This window comes from Astatotilapia calliptera, chromosome 11 (assembly GCF_900246225.1).
Source record: "Astatotilapia calliptera chromosome 11, fAstCal1.2, whole genome shotgun sequence".
In the NCBI taxonomy this organism is placed as follows: Eukaryota; Metazoa; Chordata; class Actinopteri; order Cichliformes; family Cichlidae; genus Astatotilapia; species Astatotilapia calliptera.
Window position 1 is genome coordinate 7674041 of NC_039312.1, and position 24848 is coordinate 7698888.

Sequence of the window (24848 nt, forward strand, 5' to 3'; positions counted from 1 at the left end):
CATGTCTTGTTACTGTGTTGTGTGGACCAGCTGTGGCCTAAATGTCATGCCCAGTGGTAACATGGGTAATGGCAGGTGCTGATGTCTGACATCTGGCCCATGGTTGGTAGATCTGTCACTGAGTTGTGGTAGTCATATTCACCCTGAGTGTATGCAGTCAGTCAAATGTGGTCAGAGAGAACTGCACATGTGGACTGCACTGAGCTACAATTGGACCGCACAGCCACAGCTTTTTGGCTTATGACTTCAGCTGGAACAGGAAAGTCACAGTCATTTTAGGGAGGAGTTTTCTGACGTTTTCTAGGAAGGTAAACTTTAGAAACATACAAATCGAACATCTGTCATGAGGAAAACTTGGCTTTCATAAAAGAGAGAGCTGGGTCTGAACCAAGACCATTTGTTGCACTGTGATTAATTGTCTGATAAAATGATGGAGGGAAGCTACAAGCAAGTGGATTTTACTGAAAAGCAAAACTTAATAAGCCCAGATGATCAACAAGCCTTTGAAAACACACGGTTTAGATCAGTAGTTTGTTGTAGGAGCCATCTTCTTATCTGATGATGTGATATTTTCCCTTCAAAACATGATTGATCCATCCCCATGATAAACAGTTAGAGAGGTGTTTTCTTTTGATGTTTTTCATCTCGTCAAGTTTTCTCACCCTTGAGAAAAATACTTTCACATCACATGATTCTTCAGTGACTTTTTTCTCCAGAATACATCAGGTTTGTTTGGCTGTTCATTTCTGAACTTCTGATGCTGAACTTCAGATCGTCACCACTCATCTGCAAAGTTTGAACAGGAAGTGAGTGGGGTTGGTGTTGTCACAGCTGTGTCACTGAGATGACCACGTTAACCTCGTAACATCGAGCACATCACTGCTAGCATGTAACCGGGTTAGAGTTGGGTCATGGTACTGAAATGTGTTTTAACAGCTCAACAACAAACATTAAAATTAAAGTGTTAACCTATGGGCATTCCTCAGGTCCACTAAAATGTTACCACACGCTACAATACTATACAGGGAGTGCAGAATTATTAGGCAAATGAGTATTTTGTCCACATCATCCTCTTCATGCATGTTGTCTTACTCCAAGCTGTATAGGCTCGAAAGCCTACTACCAATTAAGCATATTAGGTGATGTGCATCTCTGTAATGAGAAGGGGTGTGGTCTAATGACATCAACACCCTATATCAGGTGTGCATAATTATTAGGCAATGTCCTTTCCTTTGGCAAAATGGCTCAAAAGAAGGACTTGGCAGGCTCAGAAAAGTCAAAAATAGTGAGATATCTTGCAGAGGGATGCAACAGTCTCAAAATTGCAAAGCTTCTGAAGCGTGATCATCGAACAATCAAGCGTTTCATTCAAAATAGTCAACAGGGTCGCAAGAAGCGTGTGGAAAAACCAAGGCGCAAAATAAATGCCCATGAACTGAGAAAAGTCAAGCGTGCAGCTGCCAAGATGCCACTTGCCACCAGTTTGGCCATATTTCAGAGCTGCAACATCACTGGAGTGCCCAAAAGCACAAGGTGTGCAATACTCAGAGACATGGCCAAGGTAAGAAAGGCTGAAAGACGACCACCACTGAACAAGACACACAAGCTGAAACGTCAAGACTGGGCCAAGAAATATCTCAAGACTGATTTTTCTAAGGTTTTATGGACTGATGAAATGAGAGTGAGTCTTGATGGGCCAGATGGATGGGCCTGTGGCTGGATTGGTAAAGGGCAGAGAGCTCCAGTCCGACTCAGACGCCAGCAAGGTGGAGGTGGAGTACTGGTTTGGGCTGGTATCATCAAAGATGAGCTTGTGGGGCCTTTTCGGGTTGAGGATGGAGTCAAGCTCAACTCCCAGTCCTACTGCCAGTTTCTGGAAGACACCTTCTTCAAGCAGTGGTACAGGAAGAAGTCTGCATCCTTCAAGAAAAACATGATTTTCATGCAGGACAATGCTCCATCACACGCGTCCAAGTACTCCACAGCGTGGCTGGCAAGAAAGGGTATAAAAGAAGAAAAACTAATGACATGGCCACCTTGTTCACCTGATCTGAACCCCATTGAGAACCTGTGGTCCATCATCAAATGTGAGATTTACAAGGAGGGAAAACAGTACACCTCTCTGAACAGTGTCTGGGAGGCTGCGGTTGCTGCTGCACGCAATGTTGATGGTGAACAGATCAAAACACTGACAGAATCCATGGATGGCAGGCTTTTGAGTGTCCTTGCAAAGAAAGGTGGCTATATTGGTCGCTGATTTGTTTTTGTTTTGTTTTTCAATGTCAGAAATGTATATTTGTGAATGTGGAGATGTTATATTGGTTTCACTGGTAAAAATAAATAATTGAAATGGGTATATATTTGTTTTTTGTTAGGTTGCCTAATAATTATGCACAGTAATAGTCACCTGCACACACAGATATCCCCCTAAAATAGCTGAAACTAAAAACTAACTAAAAACTACTTCCAAAAACATTCAGCTTTGATATTAATGAGTTTTTTGGGTTCATTGAGAACATGGTTGTTGTTCAATAATAAAATTATTCCTCAAAAATACAACTTGCCTAATAATTCTGCACTCCCTGTACAGAGCATGATTATTTTGAACACAAGGCTCACTGTATTTATCAAACCTAAGTCAAATAAATAAGAAAGAGTGGAATCAACCACAGACAGTAATGAATGCATCTTTAATAACAAATAGGGTTCATGAAAAACAGGGGCAATCTAAGTCCTCTGGGGTAATTGGCGGCCTGCAAATTGAAAATCCAAAAAGTTCCCTTTGGTTACGACTCCTTTGTCTGCCATGTGTTTGTATGGAAAGAGGAATGTGGTCAAATACTAAAAACCTGGGTTACTATTATGGAAGCCAAGGTAGTGTCTCCATTGAGGTCCACAAACACAGTTGCACTTTTGCATGCGTCATGGGCATCTCTCCATCTTTGCTGCTTGCATCTGCATGCATCTGAGTAAACAAGTTCAAAACTGAACTTTGTGTGTGTCTAAGTCAACGTCTCAAAGAGAAACACTGAATGGGAGGCAAAATTTGGTCAGATTACACACACCAAAGTGTGGGAGACCTCTGACTGATGATGTATGTTGTACTCTGTGGTATCTGACCTTCATATTCACTTCCCACTTTGATCTGGTGCAGGTGAAAAATTTGGACTGATTTTATAGACAGTGAGACACTTATTTGAAGGGTGATCATCTTGTGGTTATGCTGTAAATACTTTGATCATTTTTGCCATGTAGGACAGTGTAGTGATGAATATTATTAAGAATGGAGCATTCGGATTTGATTCCAGGATCTCTCCAGAAACTTTGAGCTGGTCACAAAGCGTCATTCACCAGCACCTGCTGTCTTCTACTGTAGTAGAGGAAGTGAGATTCATTCATTCATCAGTGACGTTTCGTCTGTATCTGCACACTGATCTTTGAATGTATGTGGAGAGTTAGCATCTTTACTCTGTCAGAAACCCATTTCCCTCTCATTCATCCACTGCAGCCACATCCTGGGCGGAGGCACCCATTTAACTTTGATATATGATGGCAAGCCAGAGCAAAGCCCCAGGTTTAGCTCGCTGACGTCAGATAAAGTACCTTTCTTTAGCTCTTACTAATGATGTCCTCCCTCCTTCTTTCTTTCTTCCCCCAATGGCTCTGACTTGTTCCCCCCTGCACTGCTTCTGTCTGCACGTCAGATCAAAGGTGAGAGCCACAGGGAGGGCTCATAGGGAAAAAAAAGACTGATAAGACACTGTCTTCTCCTCAGCCTTCTCCTCTTTGCCTACCTTGCTCCATGATGAAGATGAAAGTGAGTAGAGGTGCACTCTCAGTCAGCAATCACTTCAAGATGGAAATTGGCATCAAAGAAAGTGTACTTCCCTCAGAAGCCGCATATAATGATGGTCCCTCCGGAGCACACTGTAGTTGTAAAGCTGATCACGGCGAATCGTGGAATAATTTCAGTCAGCTTTTATGCAAACTCTTATCACTAAAGATCAGTTATTAAAATACTTATGAAAACATTGGAAATCTCAAAGAATAACAAGCATAGCGTATAAAGAGAACACTCATGTCAGTTCAGCGTCGGTATGTTAAGTTGGGAAGAATAAACCTTTGTGGATCCATTTCACCTGGTTTGGTGCAAAAGTGGCAACAGGTGCGCTAGAAAGGCAACAAGAAGGCAATGGCTGTTCACAGACCATCTCTGACTGACTTTTCTCTTATTTTGTTTTAGCCTGAGATAATACCTGCATCTCATTCAGGTTGCACAGGTATTCCAGCACCTCCAGGATGGCGCATCCATATGTGACACTGCAAGAAGGTTTGCTGTGCCTCGTAATGTGGTCTCAAGAGTATAGCTGAGATACCAGAAGACACCTGGACCTGCTGTAGAGAGGCATCAATCCATCTTTTGCCGTGTAAAGACCTATCTCCTGGTATCATCTCTGAACTCTTGAGATTGTGCTGGGAGACACAGCAAACGTTTATATGGAGGTTCACATGCCTTGTTGTGGCCTCTCCAATGCGGCTGTTGTCATGTTAATTTGGACCGCAGCAGATAAATTGGAATCACAATGGTTTATTCTTCCTAAACAAACACCCTGATATCAATGAAGTTTTGAATGACTTTGTGTGAAGATTTAGTACTCCCTTGAATTATGTTCAGTGATGTAGGTACAAACAAATGCTCAATAAAAATCAGGATACCTAGGGTGGACAAATATATATATAATCTGTAGTCTGCTTCATTAGTAAGCAATCTACTGTATTTACCATTAAATCCAAGGTTTTGTTGTTATCTTTTTGTTTTATCAGATTCATTCATGCCAGTTGCTGAATACATGCTTATCTGTCTAGAGGCTACAGTGCAATACAAAAACTGATTGGATAATGACAACTACATCCTTTTATTTATTTATTACATATTTTGTTCCTATAAACATAGTAAAACTTTTTTTTAAACATCCATTGACAGTATGTTCTAGTGTTAAAGTGAGATTTTCAAAAATCCCCTCTCTAGAAAGAAAATTTTTAAAAATGTGTCACAAAACAGGAATTGTCAACCTTTGTTTACTCAATTTTCATTTTATCCTCTGGAAAATAGCGACTGTTAGTACTAGTACTATTACTAGCAGTACTAGAAATAGTTATTACAGGGCGTTAATCGCAATATCCGTCAGGAATGTAGCTAAAGGCTGTCTTTGTCGTTGTGCACTGTGTTAATAAAGGTTATTTAAATCCAATATGGCGGCGCCTACAGTGCAATCGTGAGCCAGGAAAACAGGTCGTTTACAACGGTTTTTAAGGCTGGTTGGGATGTTTTCTTTAACACGGACTGGCGTATTCTGTTATTCCGAGCACAGCGCGGAAATAAAGGAGTAGGAAATAAAACGGTGAGTAGCTTCACAGAAGACATTTTCCCTCCTTTCCTTCATCCTTCAGCGTGTGTGCAGCTGACAGACTCCACGAACATGCACACAGCAGGTGTAAAAAGGTGTTTCCATTGTGTTTAATTCGCATTAAAGAGAGGAGTATTCGCTTATCTATGCGGATAAAGCAGCAGGTCAGGTTTATCACGAGCAATAACAACACGCAATACCGCTGTAGCATAAAGACGGAAAAGAAACCATGTCAAAACCCCTATAACGTGCATGTAACAAAGTCACGCGATAATTGGCGTGACGCATGCTGTATCAATGTAACAGGATGTGGACTATTTGTGGTTTTAGAATCCAGCTGGATTCTTACAAATATGCAGGCAAATCGTGTATAACTCTCATGTCAGAAGCCATATAGCTTATTACACCTCATTGTTAACAGTGTAAGACAAGCTGAACTGAATTTAACGCCTGCATTTATATGATCGTTTTATCCAATGAGGCCAAAAGTTGTTAGGAGTTGTAAATTTGGGAGCATGTGGTCAGAAAGACAAGCTGTGGTAACACAGTTTTGATGGTGTTTTGAGAATATTCTTATAAATGTATCCAATACATTTGATTACTGGCAACATTATCGTTTCTTGAGCAAATGTAAGTAAGTGCACCTTTACTCATTGTCTTAATATATGTGAGCTCTGGCACCAGAAACAGATGCATTTGACTTCTGACATATTGAAACACCTGTCCTATCTGAGCATTTATAAAAGATTCTCATAATGACTGACTGCACAGCTCTCCCCCAGATCCTAGTTTTCTGCTTTAAAAATATATTTTTAAATTGTCACAGTTACTGTTCATTTGAAGAATTAATCAGCCACCCCCACCCCACCCCTTGCTGAGTACTGGAGTCCAGCACACAGACTTGGACATCAGCTTGAGATGAAGCAATGTTTTACTCTTTGTAGGAGACACCCGAATGGATGAGGCCAGTCACCATAGAAACATTATCTCAGTCTTTCGCCTCAGCCCACTCACTCGCACCGTCAGAGACGCGCACGGCGTTGAGTGCTCGTCTCTCCCAGCTTCAGCCTGAGGGGAGGAGTGTTGGCTGTTGTGATGCTAGCTTATACTCGAGAGAATATATTGAAGACAAAAAAGTCCCACAAACAGGTGGGTGGAGGAGAACCAGTGACAGCTGACAAAGCTCAGCTTTCTCCAAGTGATTTGTCCATCCTGGTCAGTTGTCTCCTTATAATCTAGGATGTAATTTTTTTTTAAAAAGCAGTGGTTTTTATTCCTAAAATCAGGTCATCTGAAACTTTCTCTCTCATGCTGATTTGTTTAACTGTCAAGTTTTCATAACATCAGCAATCCTACAATACAGAGTAACCTTTTCCTCTGAGCCCTCCTCAGCTTTAGTCATAATTTATATTTTCCCGACTGACTTGATGTCAGTCTGATGTCGGGGCGTGCTGATCATCTCAGCCTCCGCTTTGATGCTTTAAAGGTCTCTCCTTCTGAGATCCAGATGCGTCACTGCTGTGAAAATATTCTCCTTACAGGTCAGGTTAGCAGCAGTAGTCCTCCGCAGCCAAGACTGTGCTGACTGTACGAGCCTCTCAGGTTACCTTGGAAACTGTCTGTATATACACGTCTGTGTCTGGGTGAAATCAAATCAAGGTTAAATGGGTTTTCGTACATACTGCTGACTGTCTGACCGACATTAAGCCAGCAGAAAGTTTAGCCTAACTGCTCTCTGATCATTAAGGAGGAAGGGAAACCTTTCTGAAACAGCCTACAATCAATCTGTTTTTCTTCTTTCAAGTTGTTAGCAGTGGGAGTGGTAAACTTTTTTAAATTTATTTTATAGAGTAATCCTGTTCTGGACATTTTCTTTAATGTAGTATTTTGTCCTTTTGACCTACCAGTAATTACACAAATTGAGTGAAGCTGCCACTTCCATGCAGGTGATGTCCAGAGGCAGCTGGGTGCACTTAACCTCCTATAATGAAGTGGGAATAATCTAAAAGTACAGGGCCGATTTAAAGCCGAGAAATCGGTGTGTCATTTCATGTCATCTGACTGCAAATGACATTCTTTCATCCGAGCAGGCAGGTGGTTTGATACCTTAGATTCAGAGAGAGGCAGAGCTGTAATCACATCGCGCTGAATAAACCAGTCGTGCTGTTGTGTGAGTGACGTTGATGCGATGGACACAGGCTGTGAAGCAGCAGTGGTAAAAAGAAATTTAAAAAAAATCAGAGCTGCCATAAATTAATCGCAGTGGATGAAACTGTCACTCAGTCTGTTCACAACAAGTGGACTTTAATGTAATGTTGCTCATTCCTGTAGATTCAAGTCATCTGAAGTCATATGCACTGATGTGGGAAACCCTTTTCATACCTACTGCAGAACTATCAGAACAATCTCCAGACTGAAAACCTTTTTTTTTTTTTTTAAACCCCTCAGCCCTAAAAGGCTGATGGGGTATTGTTGTCATCCTGCGGGCAACATGGACACCCACGTTTGTGAATAAGATGACTCGAGAACGAAGCAATACAGGCACTTCATATTAGTAACATAGTTGTATCTAAATGCTAAAAATTTCGGACAAGTTTGAATCTCAGTGACCTTGACCTTAAGGTCAAGTTTAAGTTTTTAAAAAAAAAAATAATACTATGAATGCAATAACAAGAGAACAAGGCAAAGTGGGATTTTGATATTCATACCATAGATGTGTCTACTAAAAGGCTGGGTACCACCGGCTGCCGTCAGTATTTTTAAATCCTTCTAATCTGGAAGGGTTACGCATGCATTTGTTACATCTAAACTGGGCTATTCTAATGCACTTACAGTCCCTCTGGGAAATATTCACAGCGCTTCACTTGCTTCATATTTTTTCAGTCATTTTACAGTCGTAAATTCATTTTTTACCTCAAACAATACCCCACAGTGATAAGGTGAAGAAAAGGTTCTTGCAAATTTGGGCTCCTTAGTAACTCCTGATCATCAAAGCTTATTTCAAAAGAACCTCGTGTCTTTGCTGCTGCTGCACCAAAACTCTGCAGTGACCTCCCAAATGACCCAAATTCAAATGTTTAAATCTGAGTTGAAGATGCACCTTTTCTGTCAAGAATTTGGAACTGTGACCGGAAGATTTGGTTATTTCACATAAACATTGTGACTGCGTGTAATGTCAGTGTTTAAGGAACCTGTAAAACACTTTGGGTTTAAATGTGCTATAAAATAAAATATACTTAGTTACTTATTGAATATTACACCATGGAGGGCATATCTGCCCTGTAGCCTTTTAGAATAATAATGTCAGACTCTAGTGGGTTTGAAAAATAAGTTTAGCTTATTCCACTCCACAAAAACCTGACTATTTTCTTTCATCTCACCATTTGGTCACATCGATGGAGATCCAGCACACACTGCAGTTGCACAAGTTTGGCCGGTCAGAGTGAAACTTCCAGGAAGCGATCCAAGCGTAGGAAAGGGCCGAAGGGGCACGAAGAGGCAGCTTTGAAAGGGAGAGCAGCAAAATCTATATCAGATAAAGTATTTGATTCATGTGGGCGGAGTCACGAGCCTTTTATTGTCATTTCTATGTAAAGATGGAAACTGCCGTTTCCATTTTCTGTCAGTTAGATGTTTTAATGTGTGTGCATTCATGTTGTGTGTTTTATAAGCTATTTAATATATTTACCAAAGGTTAGGGGAAAGCTCGGTTAAAGCTGACCTCTACTGAAAAATAGAAACTTTAGTATTTCACTAGCATGTCAACATTTCCACCACTGGCTGTTTTCCTGTTTTATCAGACGCAATCATGCGGGTGTCCGTGAGAAGGCTGGCGCTGTATCCCCTGTTTGCAGCCCAAAGGAGCGGAGCCCTCCAGAGTCCATTTCTGCACCAAATTTCACCCAGGAGTCGCACCCTGTTCAGTGAGACGGGCGTGTGGGAGAAGGACTATCGAACAGAGACCAGACGCAAAGTGGAAGGATGGTGGCACCCGCGAATTATGGCGCAGTGGCGGAAGGATGCAGTGGAGGAGGTAAGAGGGTCTTTCAAAGTATCAAATAATAAGCTCAAGATTAAATGAATGATTGTTTTGCTTTTGGTAACCAGCAGTTACAAAAAAAACCAAAACTCAGTTTATATATGACACAGCAAGTGCTCCAGCTTCCTCTCACAGCTCAGAGGTATGCATGTTGATCTAATTGGTGATTTGTAAATTGGCCCTGAGATAGACTGGCAGTCTGTCTCTTGCTCAGTGTCAACTGGGATAGGCTCCTGTCCCACCACAATCCTGGTTAGGCAGTCTGGAACATGCATGGATGGAAATGCACTAAATCCTATAATAATCCTAATTATTATATAATCCTAATATAATAATCCAATAAATCCATATTTAGATAAGAAGCTGGAACAAGCAGATGGTTGGCATTTCATTTGCCCCACATGCTGCTGCTGTAAAAATGTGTTGAGGTAAACTGCTAGTAGAAATGAATGTCTGATATGTCGAGTGAGAAACATGAGTCATCCTCAGTAAATACTTGACATAACAAAAATACTTCTTTCAGATGTTCTATGGCCTAAATAGAGGTCATTACTGTTGAATGAGTTGGAAATCATAATTGTGCTCCACAAATCAAGGTTGCACCAACAAGTAGACGTCTTTTGTAGAATCTAAACATCATAAGCACAAACAAATGTTTTGTTTGTCCTTGCAAGAAAAACACAGATGTGTGTGTTTAAAAAACTGCTGATTTTATTTGAGTTTCACAAAACCTCTGCTGTGTCTACCTTGGGCCAAGTGCGTACTATAAATGAGGACAGTGGTAATTAGCTCCCCTCTTTAACCGAGCAAAACATTTTTAACCCACGAGTGAGTTCAAGAAATTCAAATGGATCCACACAATACAGAACAAGCCTGGTAGAGGTAGGAGCTGAAAGATTTCAAAGACTCTGGAAAGAAAACCACTGAAGACCCCAGAACGACTGCAGAGACACAAGTGGATGACTTAACCAAGGCAGGAATGATATTCTCAAAGAAGAAAATCATCAAAAACCTGCACAAGAATGGATTGTGAGGTTGCAGACCATGAAAAACTCCACTTCTGCAGAAGAGACACCTTCAGTCCAGACTAAAGTATGCTAAAGAAAACCTGAGGAAAGATTATAATTATTGCAAGTGCGTCCTTTGGCCATATGAGACAAAACTAGAGCTCTGTATCAGAGATACCGCTCATGTTTGGAGAAAGAAGAGGGAGGTAAACAACTAAAGAACTCCCCAGTGAAAAGTGGTGGTGGGAGTATTGTTTTGTGGGAAAGCTCCAGTATGTCTGGGATTTTGAATCTCACCAAGGTGAAAGAATCATGAAGAATTTAAAATAAAACCTCAAGCAGTCAGCACAAAACTGGGTCTGCGTCATCGCTGTGTTCCAGTATGACAGCAACCCAAACATTCATAGCTCCTGGAAGAACAGCCTTCAGAATGCCAAAGTGAGCATTACTGACTAGCATGGATACATCCTGAAAAACTGAAACTCTGTGGGGTGAACTGAAGCCCAGGGTCCCTGCCAGAAGACCGTTAGATCTGGAGAAAAATGGGCTGTGATTGGAAAACGAGTGTGAGAAACGAACAACTGCAGGCTGTTATCCAGCTAAAACGGACTCCAGTGTCTGATTATTAGCATCAGTGGGGCTGATAATTTTGACCCTGGTAGTATTAGCTTTTGTGACATCATTTTTTTTTTCTGTGTGCAAAGTAAAATACGCATCCAAAGTAAAACTCTGATGTTTGGAAAAGCTCTGTTAAAAATTCCTTGTTTTGTTTAACAGCAATTGGGAAATACTTATTAGCACCTGAGCTAATAATTCTGTCCTCTGATCCTGTATTGAAACAGATCCACATGTATACATTTGAGGCACAGTTAGACGAATAGGTGCATGCTTCTAAATTATGCCCTCATCTATTATTGCCACTGACCCTCGCAGCTCATCTCAGACTCGGAGCTCTGGATGATTATATATCCTAATGGCCTGACAGTGTGGCAGTCTGGGACTGGCTCACAGTGATTAAGTGCATTTACCACAGAACTCTGGACCTAATTAATTTACTGAAAAATTCATGACTCACGTTTCCTGTAATCACGTCTTTCTGGGTGTAACTGGTACTTACTGCGTTGCTGTGGCAACAGCATTGAGACTGTAAATCACCAGCGGTCTGCACTGACATCATTTAAATTCGGACACTATAATCAGCCTCTGTTAGAGCCTTATACAGTAATATACCCCGAGTCAGTCGGCGCTCACGATCGCTATGTGATGAGCAGCTATTCCTGTTCTCATCAGTTTAATGGAGTCTCTGTTGTATGGGATTCATTCAGAGGCCAGACTGATAATGGAGAGGCTCCTCTGCTGTGTGCTTTCAGGATTAAAAGTCAGTTTTATGGTCATTTGTCTCATGTCTCATGATTCTATAACGGCCTCTTCTTCTTCTTTTTTTTCCTCCAGAGTCCCCACAAGAAGAAGTTTTATGTCCTCTCTATGTTTCCTTACCCATCAGGGCGACTGCATATGGGCCATGTGCGAGTGTATACCATCAGTGACACCATTGGTCATTTCCAAAAAATGAGAGGGCATCAGGTATGTCAGCTTTTATTTTATTCTTTTATTTTGTTATGTTTCTGCCTTGTACCATCCCTATTGAAGCCGAACATGCTCTGCTCTCACAGCAGCAGTTGTTTAGCGGTGCCATATTTCAGAGTCCCGAGAGCTGTTTAGCTTTAAGTTTGCTGACTCTGTAAGTAAATTACAGGGTTTTATGGCCAACACAGAAATTCCATAAGTGATATTACAGGACACACTGCTGTTTGATGTAAATGGATTGGTACTTATAAAGTGCTTTTCTGCTCAGTTTAAACTCTCAAACTGCTTTCTTACAAAACTCTATTATTTCTTTGTTGTTTCAATGCCTCTTTGCAATAAGTCTAAAGGCTGTTTATTTCTAAATCATGCATTTGTGTGCACTCATAAAAAACCTTCCAGATCTTCTCTGCCAATGACAAACCGCTTATTCTGCTATTGACTGTTGATTGATGGTGTTTATCGGATCGGATGATGATGTGGAGGAACGTTATCTTTGGTGAAAAGCGCTATTTCTGTGAGGTCTGTCTAACATTCACACTCCAGTGGATGCATCTGAGAGCAGTTTGGTTAGTATCTTGCTCAAGGATATAACCACCAACCTACTTCCTGTGCTACAGCCAGTCCTGAATTCAACCCCACCGAACGCTTGTGGGATCAGCTTGGGCGTGCCGTTCGTGCCAGAGTGACCAACACAACTGGCCGACTTGTGACAAATGTTAGTTGAAGAATAAGACGCCATCCTACCCCAGTGTGTGACCAAGCTGGTGACCACCATGAGGAGGAGGAGGTGCCAGGGTGCTGTGCCTTTGTATGTGTACGTCAATCATCTTCAGTGTTGGGAAGGTTACTTTTAAAATGTATTCCACTACAGATTACAGAATACATGCCCCAAAATGTATTTTGTAACGTATTCCGTTACGTTACTCAAGGCTGCACTTTTTGCAGCAATCTCCTATAGAAAAATATTCCTCACCTGTAAAACAGGTTCGCAGCTCCGAACCGTAAAGGCGTAAAACCGTAAAGGGACCTCTGGCTAATACTTCGGGGTTCGTGTCGGGCTCGTAGCTGAAGACTAGCTTTACTTTGTTGTCTGAGTCAACTTTGCTAGCGAGAGACAGAGAGAGGCGTTGAAAGGCTGCTCCAACAGAACTTATTGCTTCGGAGGAAAACGCGAACACGGTGTACAGTCGAGTCTTAATAGCTTACTTACAACTTGGCTCTTTTTGGCTGCAGTGGTTATTATTATATTTACATGCTTCCATCTCCCGTTTTTGCTCGGTGACACTCTCCTTTTTCTCCCTCCCTCGCTCACAGACACATAACGGGTATGTCAGTCCATTCAACCTGCAGCACGGACTACACTGCCCATGAGGCTACATTGTTTACAGTTATGCCTGTAACACTTCTCCTATTGCCTTCATATTAAATAATTTTTGTGAATAATTTTTTAAAATATTTCTTCACGTCATTATGCGGGCCGCAAGTAGAGGTGACATGGACCACGAGATTGAGACACAGACATTAGAGCCTCCTAATGCGTGTTTTGTTTGGGTTTCCACCGGCATGGAAACTAAAAATAGAGAGAGCATAGCCTAACATATGAAACGGGAAAATACTGCCGTGTAATCCATTTATTTCAACAAAGTAACTGTATTCTGAATACCACCTTTTTAAACGGTAACTGTAACGGAATACAGTTACTCATATTTTGTATTTTAAATACGTAACGGCGGTACATGTACTCCGTTACTCTCCAACACTGATCATCCAATATCCAATAAGTGACACCAAACAAGAGTCAATAACAGAATAAGCTGTTTGGCACTGGCAGAGAAGATCTTTTAAGTCTTTCATGGGTGCAACTCACAAATGCATTATGCTTACGAATGTGGCAACATTAAAGGAGAAATACACAAGCTTTGTAGTGGTGTGGGATTTAGTGCCTAGAAGCATTGTTACAACAAAGGACCATTCACACACAAATAATACATACAGGAGGAGAAGCAGGTAACAGGTAAACACTGAGAATACCCCATGACAATAGCACATTCAGGTGTCCATCCCTGTAGGAATGAGCCTGTTCTGCCTTTGAGCTTTTAACTTTTAATGCACGCCCCAGTTTGGCTTATTGTGCGCTATCTTCCCCTCACCGCACGTCTCTCCCTGTGACAAACAAAAACTTACAAAGGACGTGACGCCCTCAAATGTGCTGTTTGAGACACACACTTGGTGTTATTGTGAGGAGTTAAATGTAATGGATGTGTTTTGGCTGTTGTTTAGTAATATTGGGAAAAATGGTGAGTCAGTCCTTCATTGAACTCGTCTTTGATACAAAACATGACGCTGCATTGACAGTATGATTGCTGCTTTCTCACTGGAGCCACTTCAAAAGGCTCCCCTCACCAATCTGTAACCCACTTTTTTTCTGTTTATTTCTGCTCAACAGTTCTTTAATATCAGCTGTGTTTACACTGCTGGACTCACTGTTTACTCTTCCTCCGAACTGTGAAGCTTCCCATCTATATACACGTGTAATGCTTATGCAGTAGTTTGACTTGAGCATTAATATGAGTGTGATTAGAAGCTTAAGTCTACCTCAGGGAGCCTGTTTCTTTCAATTAGATGGCCGATGTTTACACCGCCGTGAGAGCGTGTAATTAAATTGTTCTTTGTTGTACTTTGATTTCTATTGTACATCCCTTTGCTTTTTAAATGCTAATTTCAACGCCACACCCAGGTGCCAGTTTATTACTCTAAATTAATCCTACCTTCTCACAGGTGTTGATTCAGCTGTAATGTCAGCCTGTATCAGTGTCTCGTGAACTGTTTTTGGGGCAATTACCATGACAGAAATTAGAAAACATTTTACACTTAACTCCATCAAGGAGGAGGTAATGTTTTTTGTAATGTTTGTGTATGTGTGCGTGCGTGTGTTACTCTTACTGCCTCAAAAAGTTTTGAATTGATTCTGATAAAAAAAAAAAAAAACTGTGTAGAGTGGGCTTTTGGTTACAAGCCATTAACATTTGGATTAGATGCACCAAGGTCTTTAAGGCCAACTTAATGCTTTATTGGTCAAAAATTGACAAACACTTTCAATAAAATTAGAAATAAATTAGAGGCTATGATTCTTACAAATATAAAGATTTAAAATATTGTCTCATGTTTGACCTCTGACCTCTACTTCAAGGTCAATAGATTATGCTGAAGGTCATAGTGATAATAATCCTATATAGGGCTGTTTAAAACGGTCTTTCTTACTGCCGTTGTGTGCAAAGACAATATATGGTGAATGATATATAGGCATTAATATCACTGTACTTTAAACCTCTGACGTCTTCTTTGAGGTCAAATAAGGTCAAACTTTCGTAAAATGACTCATCTTTAAGGCTAATATTGAAATTTACTGCCTGCTGGGATTCTGAATATCACATTATAGTTTGCATTCAACTATCATGTCACATTTGACGTCTGCCTTTCTTTCAAGTTTCTTTCAATCCTAAGTTTGAAGAGTTTAATTTCAGTTTAGTTTTTTTTTCAGTATTGCTGTATTTGTGGCAAGATTTAGGAAAATCAGTGCACAGCAGGACATTTTGAAAGCAGCTGACTCAGTCTTGTAGACATCCGAAGCCTCAATAAACACGTCCACAAAAGTCTCTTCGGATAGTTTGTGATAACAGATTTGACCAAATGAACACATGACAAAACTACGTTTATTTCTGCTGCACAAAATTATTTCAGAGATCTGGTTTTTATTATAGTAGTTAACTTTCATGACTAGTTTTAGTTTTTAGTTTACTTTTCGTTAACTTTAATAACCTTGGCTGACACTGAATCCTTCTTACAATAAAGTGAGGAATGAGGTCGGCCCATAAGCAGCTGTTTTGCTTTTCCTATAAGGTGTTTCTATGGTTTTTAATACCTGCTGTGGTAATTTGGATCCTCGCTATGAGGTCTCCTTGTAAGGTTAAAATTAGGTGTAAATAGAGTAAAATCCATACTCTCGATTACCAGCGCTCTAGTCTGTTATTGACTCCACTCTGTTTCAGCTCCTAGTGCTGCAATCGATATTCAGCACTCTGTTTGATTCCACTAAACGGCGGCCGCTGATGAAGCCGCGAGCAGTGTCTGTCACATGGACCGTGCTCCTGCGGTGACACAAACACCTGCTCAGTTCTTTGGTTAGACTTTGTCTGTACATGATCTATCCACCCAAGAAGAAAGGTGGGTGTGTGACAAGTTTCTCTCTTCCTCTGTGTTTTCTGGTCCAGGTGCCGTCTTTACACGAGATGCAGTGTTATTTTTGTTTCACCTGCCCGTCTTCCTCTGGCTGGTTTGTCTCTGAACAGAAACCTGGTGTCACATCACTGAGAACTACTTTGTTTCTCTCAGCATCGGTCAGAAAGTTGAGTTTGTTCTGCTGTATGCACTCAGTCTACCCTATTCACTAGTTAACTGAGAAAGGTACTCACTCTCCTTTAAACAGTTATGTGTAATGGGAGTTCTTTCATGTGTCACATACTAAATTAGAGAAAGTTTTAACCTAGACCTAACCTAGTTCTTTATAAATATCAAAATATGAGGTAATCAAAACAAAAAAAGATGTTAACTTTTAACCTTTATTGTAAGTACAAAGCTCGTGCTAATAATCACAGTAAACAGTAAAAATTAAAGTTGTTCCTGAAACTTCAAGTGTGGTTTTTTTTTTTTACACTTGTTTTTGTTTGGTTTTTTTTTACACTTATTTTTTCTCAGAATTCTGAGAAAAAGTCGGAGATTCTGAGATTAAAATCAGAATTCTAACTTTAATCTCAAAATTCTGACTTTTTTTCTCAGAATTCTGACTTTAGTCTTAGAATTCTCAGATCATAGTCAGAAGTCTGAGTAAAATAAAATTTTCTCAGAATTCTGAATATAATCTGAGAATTCTAGGAAAAAAAAGTCAGAATTCTGAGATTAAAGTCAGAATTAAAATCTCAGATTTCTAAGCAAAAATTTAGAATTTTGAGACTAAAGTCAGAATTCTGAGGGAAAAAGTCAGAATATTGGAAAAGGGGAAAAAAAAAGATGTGCCCACCTTTTTTTTTTTTTTTTTTTTTTTTCACCTTCCCTCTTCGGTGACCCTAACCCTCTTCCGTAGATATTAAAATGAGTTTGATGCAAAACATATAAGCGTGACAAATGGTCCTAATTATTCCAACCATGACTGAGTACCGTTTTCAGTTTAGATAGATATCATGGGCACTGCTGCTGGGTGTAATTATATATGTGAAAACAACAACGCTTGTTTCTTGCTTAGGAAAAATAATAATTTTTACAGTCTATACCACATGTATCAAAATCGCGGCCTGCCGACATTTAAATCCAGCCACACGTCACTTGAGCTTCTTCACACAGAATTCAACAAAAGGAAAGTTGATTTTTCAGAGCAGACAATTTCAGCTGAGACGAGACCCTGAGTCTACGTGATCACCAAGTGTTTTCTTCTCTCTTTTGTTCAAAAAAACGTTACTTTCTGGTGGGTTTTTTGGTTTACAAAAATTCACTGTTAACTATTACATTTGCACTCAGTAACCTTCATGTTCTATTGGATTATAACCAGAATACGACCGGCTGGCAGCCTGTGGAGTTGAGTCCTGTGGAGTTGTGCTTATTGACAAAGAGACTCATTGAGACTGATGGATATGTATCGACAGTCGGAATGATGACGCTGCTGATTATCACAAATCATTTCCTGACATAAGCTAGAATTAATTTAGTTTCAAGATGGTAACAAAACTATTAGTTTGCTTAAAAGTAGGATTGCTTTTAGTTTGACAGAGATGCATCTAATGGGCACTGATGGTACACAGACATCAATATCAGCTTTTTCATTATTCAGCTGTCAGAGCAAATTTTCAGGCTTTTTCGTTTCATGCTTATAAATATTAGCTGGTGGTAGGTTCAAATTTATCAAACACACGTGTGTATTGGTACATTTTCACCACATTTAGAGCATGAAAAGGAATAAAAATGCTAAAGATGGGCGCCAGTATATCTCACTGCGTTGAGCAGCCGACAGATGTACCAAAAGGTTACTGCAGGAACCCGGGTCATTTCCTGTGTGATGATCCTCCTGCACCACCTTTTCTTCTGCCCTGCTGTCCTGTCCAATATAAAGGCTGAACTACCCAAAAATAAGCTATTTAAAAAGACTAATAGGGCTGGTCTGCCTCTACACATACACTGATGTGTAAGGGTTGGTAAGGGGTAGTTAACCTTTGAATGGGCTAGTGTAACGAGGAAACGTTTATCAAGTTGCATTTCAAAGTGTCAGATGGAGTGGAGTTTGTCTGGAGCTGTGTGGGTGGACACTTGCATGTAGCATCATATCAACAACATCAGTCTCCCAGCTCTTCTCCTCTGCTTTCATCCCATGGTGCCCTGCCCTGATTGGCTCTGACTTTGCATTACAGTGACTTCAGTGACTCTCTTGTCCATCTACCACAATCTCTTGTCAATGTGCTGATTTCACGGCCACAGATTCTCAAAAAGTCGGGGTAGCTTCACACTTTCTGTGGTCACAAGGATAAGTGGAGCTATTACCAGTGAAGTATTTACGCTGGATCAAGAGTGTAGTAGCACATCTGTCCTAACATTTTTCCGCTTGCAGTTCACATCGTGGCTGCTTTACTCACAGTGTGGCTGTATTCCTCCTGAGCTCTCTTAGCCTGATACCATCCAGCACTCGGCTTTACAAATGAGGCCCCTGCAGTTACCAAGGATACCAATTCGTCTGAAACATCAGACCAGTTAGGGTCCGTTCAGCGATGCTCTCCAGCTCTCGAGTCCTCGTCGCTCTGCCTCTCCTCTACTTTACTCACGCCTTCCACTCCTGTTCTCTCATTTCGTCTCGCCCAGTAAGCAGAAAAACACCATCGAGGACCCAAAAAGATGTCGCCTCGAGTGTTTGCCTGGGGGAGCCGTGCGTTCAGAGAGGATGTGTATAGAAAGTGACAGTATATTTACAACAAGTTCAGGGTAATAATGTAAGCATGCTGACCCTTCTTTCTAAGGTTAAACCAGTTCCTTTTACATTTTAGTAAAACATCGGCTCTTAGTCTGTGTGCTTTCATCCCGATGTGTAAGCTCCCAGCAGGGATTTACACATCACCATAAAGTTGATGCGTGCAGAGGACCCTCGTTCCCTCCTAGACTGACTTGTTTTTTTTGGTTTAATAGTTACTGATTGCATAAATCCTGCTGTAATGTGAACAGCATGCTGATCAGAGGTGCTGTCAGTTAATTATGTGAATGATGCACGTTGACACCACAGGGCTATTTTCATTTTCCTCCTTTCACCTGGGAAACTTTCTCCTCTTGGTCTAAGTGTGATGTTAAGTCTGAAACCTTCAGTGACACTTTTGACCAATATTTAAACAGATTTCATATCGTTTCAGAGAAGCCATTTTTTGGTTAATTCAGCTCCTACTCTATAAAAAGTCCTAAAAAAGGAATATCGAATGGCTTTCACATTTTCCAGAAAGCTAATGAAAATGACGAGTTCCCTGATTGTGTCTTCAGGTCTTAAATCCAATGGGCTGGGATGCCTTTGGACTTCCAGCTGAGAATGCAGCCATAGAGAGGGGGCTTGACCCAGAAGACTGGACTAAAAGGTATTTGAACTATTACATCTCAGTGTTTGTTGTTTTTATATACTAACTGGAATTGGCCCACTTTTGTGGTGCTAGGTTAGACCCTGTCTTGACTTACAAATGTAGACCGTGCCTGCAAACAAATGAATGGCTGTCTAAGGGAATTCAAACAGTTCTTTAAAATGAATACTGGCATTGCCATTTAGTCATCATTTATAGTTGTCAAATACACAATAAGCCATAAAATGCTCTGAATTACAATTAAATTCTAAAATTGCATTTAAGTAAACAAAATACTAAATGGAAAGTTATACCTTTAACCGTTTAATTCAAACATATTTTGTATTTTTATATTTCTTATCTTTAATTTAAAATGACTTCTGCTGTTGCTGGATGTCATCACTCAGACATCCCACCGATGCGGTGAGTTTCTCATCTCGAGCTGACAGATTACATGCTCCGGTTTCTTCTTTTTCCTTTAAGTCTTTTTTTCATACCAATTTTTTGTCCAAAAGATATTCAGAACATCCGTTATTTCAGCCAGAGCATCGCTTTTTATTATTATGTGTTTTTTTTAAAACAGTGCTCACAGAAACACTTTGGAAACGTTTGCCTTTTTCCAGCTTCCTCTTTGAAAACAATTGTTTCGGTTTCATCAGTCAGATTTTCGCCTAATTTTTTGCCTTAGTTGTCCAGACGTCTCTTTTGCAACACGTCACCGCTCTCTCTGCTTCACCTGGAGGTAAACCTGTCTCCTTATAGAGAAAATGGAGGCATGGCAGTATGCAGATTATATGCAGGCAGCACAAACCTGTTGGTTCAGAATGATTTAGTAACGTATGCATAGTGGTAAGAACAAAATAGGCTGGTGTACATGTTTCATAACTCCAAAGGTAATTTTGCTAAATGAGGGCTATTGTCATGTTCAAGAAACCAGTTTGTGGTGGTGGAGGTTTTGTGATATGGCCTGATATCCTGCTAGAAGAAGCTATTAGACGATGGGTGCACTGTTGTCATAAATGATGCTCAACTGATATTAAAGGTCCTAAAGTATGCCCAAAGAAAAACCTCTTCCACAGCATTACACCACCAGAAACCTGAAGCTTTGTTGGAAGGCAGAACAGATCCATGCTTTCATGTTGTTTGTACCAAATGCTGACCCTACCATCTAAAGCAGCAGAAATTAAGACTTAACAGACCAGGCAACATTTTTACAATCTTCTGTTGTCCAAATTTGGTGAGCATATGCCATCTGTAACCTCAGTTCCCTGTTCACAGCTGACAGAGTGGCACTGGATGCAGTCCTCTGTTGCTGTTGCTGATCAGTTTAGCTGATTAAATATTTGTGTTGAGCAGTTGAAAAGGTGTACCTAACAAAGTGGCCCACGAGTGCACTATATCCTAACTCTAGCGCCGTTCCTCTCGCTTCAGTAACATACAGTCTATGCGGGAGCAGCTGGACACTCTCGGGCTTTGCTTCAACTGGGACCGGGTAAGCAGCACGTGATGATGAGCTGAGCATCAGACAGAGAGTTTTGGCAGCTTTCAGGCCCCTTTTGCTCCCTTTTGAGTCTGATTCTCACTTTCCTGACAGGAAGTGACCACTTGCCTCCCAGACTACTACAGGTGGACGCAGTATCTATTTATCAAGCTCTTTGAAGCGGGACTGGCATACCAAAAAGAGGTATTAATCGTATTTGCGCTCTGGTTTATCCTGGATTTCTTTTAAATGAATAATATGACTTGCGCAGGTTTCAGATCCCTGACTGGTACAGTAATGATTGAAGCAGCTCAGAGTTTTCTCTTTGACTGGATTAAATGGTAGACAGGCTGGAAAAAACATTTTTCATTTTGTGTAATAAAATGCAGTGGCCTTAAAATATGCTTTTAAATATGAGCTACTTCTTAAGCTGTGCTTTTCAATTTGTGAGCTCATGTGTGCCGTTTGGGTGTGTGCTGTGTGCGTGCATGTGTGTTATCCAAGGCTGTGGTGAACTGGGACCCTGTTGATCAGACGGTGCTGGCTGATGAACAGGTGGATGAAAATGGGCACTCCTGGAGGTCTGGAGCTCTGGTGGAGCAGAAGCTACTCACACAATGGTTCATCAAGACTACAAACTATGCCAAGGTATGACTGTACCGCGTGTGTGTGAGAGGCAGTGCTAGAGATACACCAGTATGTGTGTGACAAGCAGCATCTGAATGGCTGACCAGAAACTTCATGTGGGCAAAAATGAGCTGCGGAGCCCTCTGATAACAATCATGGCTGACACTTCAGTAACAGCAGCTGCAGTCCTGCTTCTCTGGTTCTGCAATCAGACCCCTGGAGACCATCATTTATAGCCTGGCATCTCTACTTCAAGGAAAAAGAGACCAGAAGCCTCAGTAATACCACCAGGTGGCCTGGCTGGCTGATGAGAAGCCTCCACCTTTAAGCAGAGGGGTGAACAGGGCTGGTGCACGGTGAAATTAGCCGTTTTGGACTTACATGAATCAGCCTCAGAAAGAAAGTTCATACATTTTTCATGGAACTCATGCATGTGTGTGCATGTGCTTGCACATAGAAATACACTGTACAGGCAGGTACCTATAAAAGAGAAAAGTTTGGCTTTATGTGCTCAGTGCTTGAACACTTTAAACTCGAATTTATCTTAGTTTGTTTACTGAGTTGAGAAAAATTGGGTAGAAATGTTTCTAATAACATTTTTTTTTTTGTTTCTAGAGCTGCAATGAGGAATTACATTCATGTTTAGTTAATGTTAGTTGATCTTAATTTTGTGGGGCATCTTTTTTGGTGTCTAAATGTGCAGAAAATCTCCCAAAAATTGCAATACCAACAAAATAATTCAGCTTCAAAGCCATCCAAAACTTTAAACATAGTCAGAGATACAGAACATCAAAGCAGTAAATCCTCACATTTGCCTAGCAAAAAAACAAAGTTTGACATCTCTGCATTCAAATTATGGGTTCAGTCACTGCCTGATTATTTCAGCTCTTCTTGTTTCCATCACAATATAAAAGAAAGCATAAGCAAGTTTTTGTGAGTGGGGTTTCATTTCATACTGAGATAACATTGAAACCAGTGCCTGGGCGGTGTGAAATAAATGTAAAAAAGAAAAACATTGGAAATGATGCAAAACACATGTAATTTCCAATAAAACAAACCCCAAACTTGCGAGAGCACCAGCGTGTCCGTTTGAGGGTTTTATTCGCTGCTTTGTCACTTTGATTAAAAAAATAATTTCGTCCGCAGTCGGCTGTCGCTCAGGTTCAGCCGCGGCGCCGAAGTCGCCCGTGCGTGTCCGTGTCAGAGGTTTGAGCGGAGGTGGAAGCAGCCTACTGTGACAATGTGTTCCTGCATTTCTAATTTTCTCTGAAGAGCAGAGAAGTGGGAAGGAAGGAAGAGGAAGGTGTTAAGGGAGAGAAGTGAGAGAGACAGATGGAGGGAAAGGCGGACCGTGTCAAACCAGAGCGTGACAAATAAAAAGCGATGTAATTGGACTGTGATTTCCTTTTTTTTTTTTTTTTTATTTCTGTCCGCTCGCCTCTAAACGTGTTCGAGTCTGTTAGACAACATTAACTTCAGGCAATATTTATTCAGTTTAGCTGTCAAGTTATTCCGCATTGTGCAACGACTGTGTATTATTACTAAGATGGATCCTTTTTTTTTCTTCCCATGTGGAGCGTGCAGGATGCTAAATGATCACATGGCAGGAGCAGGAGTTTTCAATTTCATGCATAATCACACTTGTTGCACTCAGACAAATGCTGCCTGCCTATTACACCACGACTGACATCTAAATGATTCACAAAAAGCGAGAGCTCAGTGCGCCGCTCACGTGCAGTATTGTTCAAATAGCTTCCAGAAATGTTTGATTTCCTCCAAGTAAATTAACACCCGACAACTGAACCCACTTCCAAAGTGCAGCTGTTTGTGTGTTTCCTCAATGTGTTAATATATTTCCCAGAAGTGTACTTGACATGTCTCACTCACACATGCACACACACAGTCCTTGGTTACTCTTATTTCATGCTCGAGCTTTTCTTTGTTGCCAGGGACTCATGTCCTTGCTGTTAATGTTTTTTCTGGCTTTTGTGAGAAAAACACTCACTGCCTTTCACTTTAAAGCCGTGCCCGATTCTCACTCGTAGCTTTTTTTTCGTCATCTTTGTTTTGCTGTGTCTCCTTCCAGCAGCCTCTCAGTCACGCTGACACACGTTCTTCGGGATTTATGCCCCTTTTTTCCCCTCTCGCTCTGAAGGGAATCCATAACTGACGAGCTGCACTCATGCTAGCGATGACTATGGCTAGTGTTTATGTTCGTATTGATAACTCTGTGATGAGGTACTGCATGCTGAACTGCACCACGATGGGGTGGAGGGGTGGTTTGTGGGTAATAGATGCTGACAGACTGAAAAGGAAATTGAGAATTATAACATCTCTGGCCTCAGACCAGCTGTGGCTTTTTGGCTTGAGCCTCGTTGATATGCATAGCTTCCTTTAATCATGCAGTATAAATGTTGTTGTGTGTCTGTGTGTGTGTGTGTGTGTGTGTGTGTGGGGGGGGGGTGTATGGGCTTATGGGTGTGTATGTGAAGTGTGGGTGTGTGAGGTAGTGTGCACACTATATAGGCGATTGCTTTGCGATATCCAGGAAAGAGGGCGAGCAGAGGTCACAATTTTTGAGAATCCCTTTTTGTCTGCATAATGTGACCTGGTCGGCTCTGCTGCTTTGTCAAAATAAATTGGCTGCGCTTTGAAAGAGGCCACACGGAATTGGAGTCAATTGCATTATCCTAGACAGCCACATACTAATAGGAATATCTCTTTTCCACAGTGAAGTGGAAAATTAGCTCCTTCCAAACTTGTACAAAGTAGTAAACTTGTGGCTTTATCTCTTTCAGCCCCTCCTGGATGCCCTGCAGGACCTTCCAGAGTGGTACGGGGTCAAAGCCATGCAGGCAAACTGGATTGGAGAGTGCACCGGATGCTACTTCGACTTCAAACTGAAGGTGGATCTCGACTCCTTTCTCTCTCCTCTTCACTTTTCTTGTTTTCTTTCAGTCTCTCAGCACTTTCCCAGCAAGTGCTCCCTCTTCTGTGCTTCTGTTTTTCATCTCTTTCACCCCGAGCACTGATTGCCTGCTTTGAGTTTCTTTGACAGCTCTCTTT

General features: G+C 41.0%; 1 protein-coding gene across 2 annotated transcripts in view; it reads left to right on the forward strand.

Moving 5' to 3' along the window:
• The first annotated feature begins 5196 nt into the window (after positions 1–5196).
• Positions 5197–24848, forward strand: part of lars2 (leucyl-tRNA synthetase 2, mitochondrial) — a 34936-nt gene continuing 15284 nt past the window's right edge. For both annotated transcript variants that reach the window (XM_026184495.1, XM_026184496.1), the window contains exons 1-8: positions 5197–5402; positions 9209–9441; positions 11907–12038; positions 19605–19696; positions 21107–21167; positions 21270–21359; positions 21660–21803; positions 24581–24688. In XM_026184495.1, the coding sequence (XP_026040280.1) occupies positions 9217–9441; positions 11907–12038; positions 19605–19696; positions 21107–21167; positions 21270–21359; positions 21660–21803; positions 24581–24688 (852 nt within the window). In that variant the 5' untranslated portion in view covers positions 5197–5402; positions 9209–9216. The remainder of the gene's footprint in view (positions 5403–9208; positions 9442–11906; positions 12039–19604; positions 19697–21106; positions 21168–21269; positions 21360–21659; positions 21804–24580; positions 24689–24848) is intronic.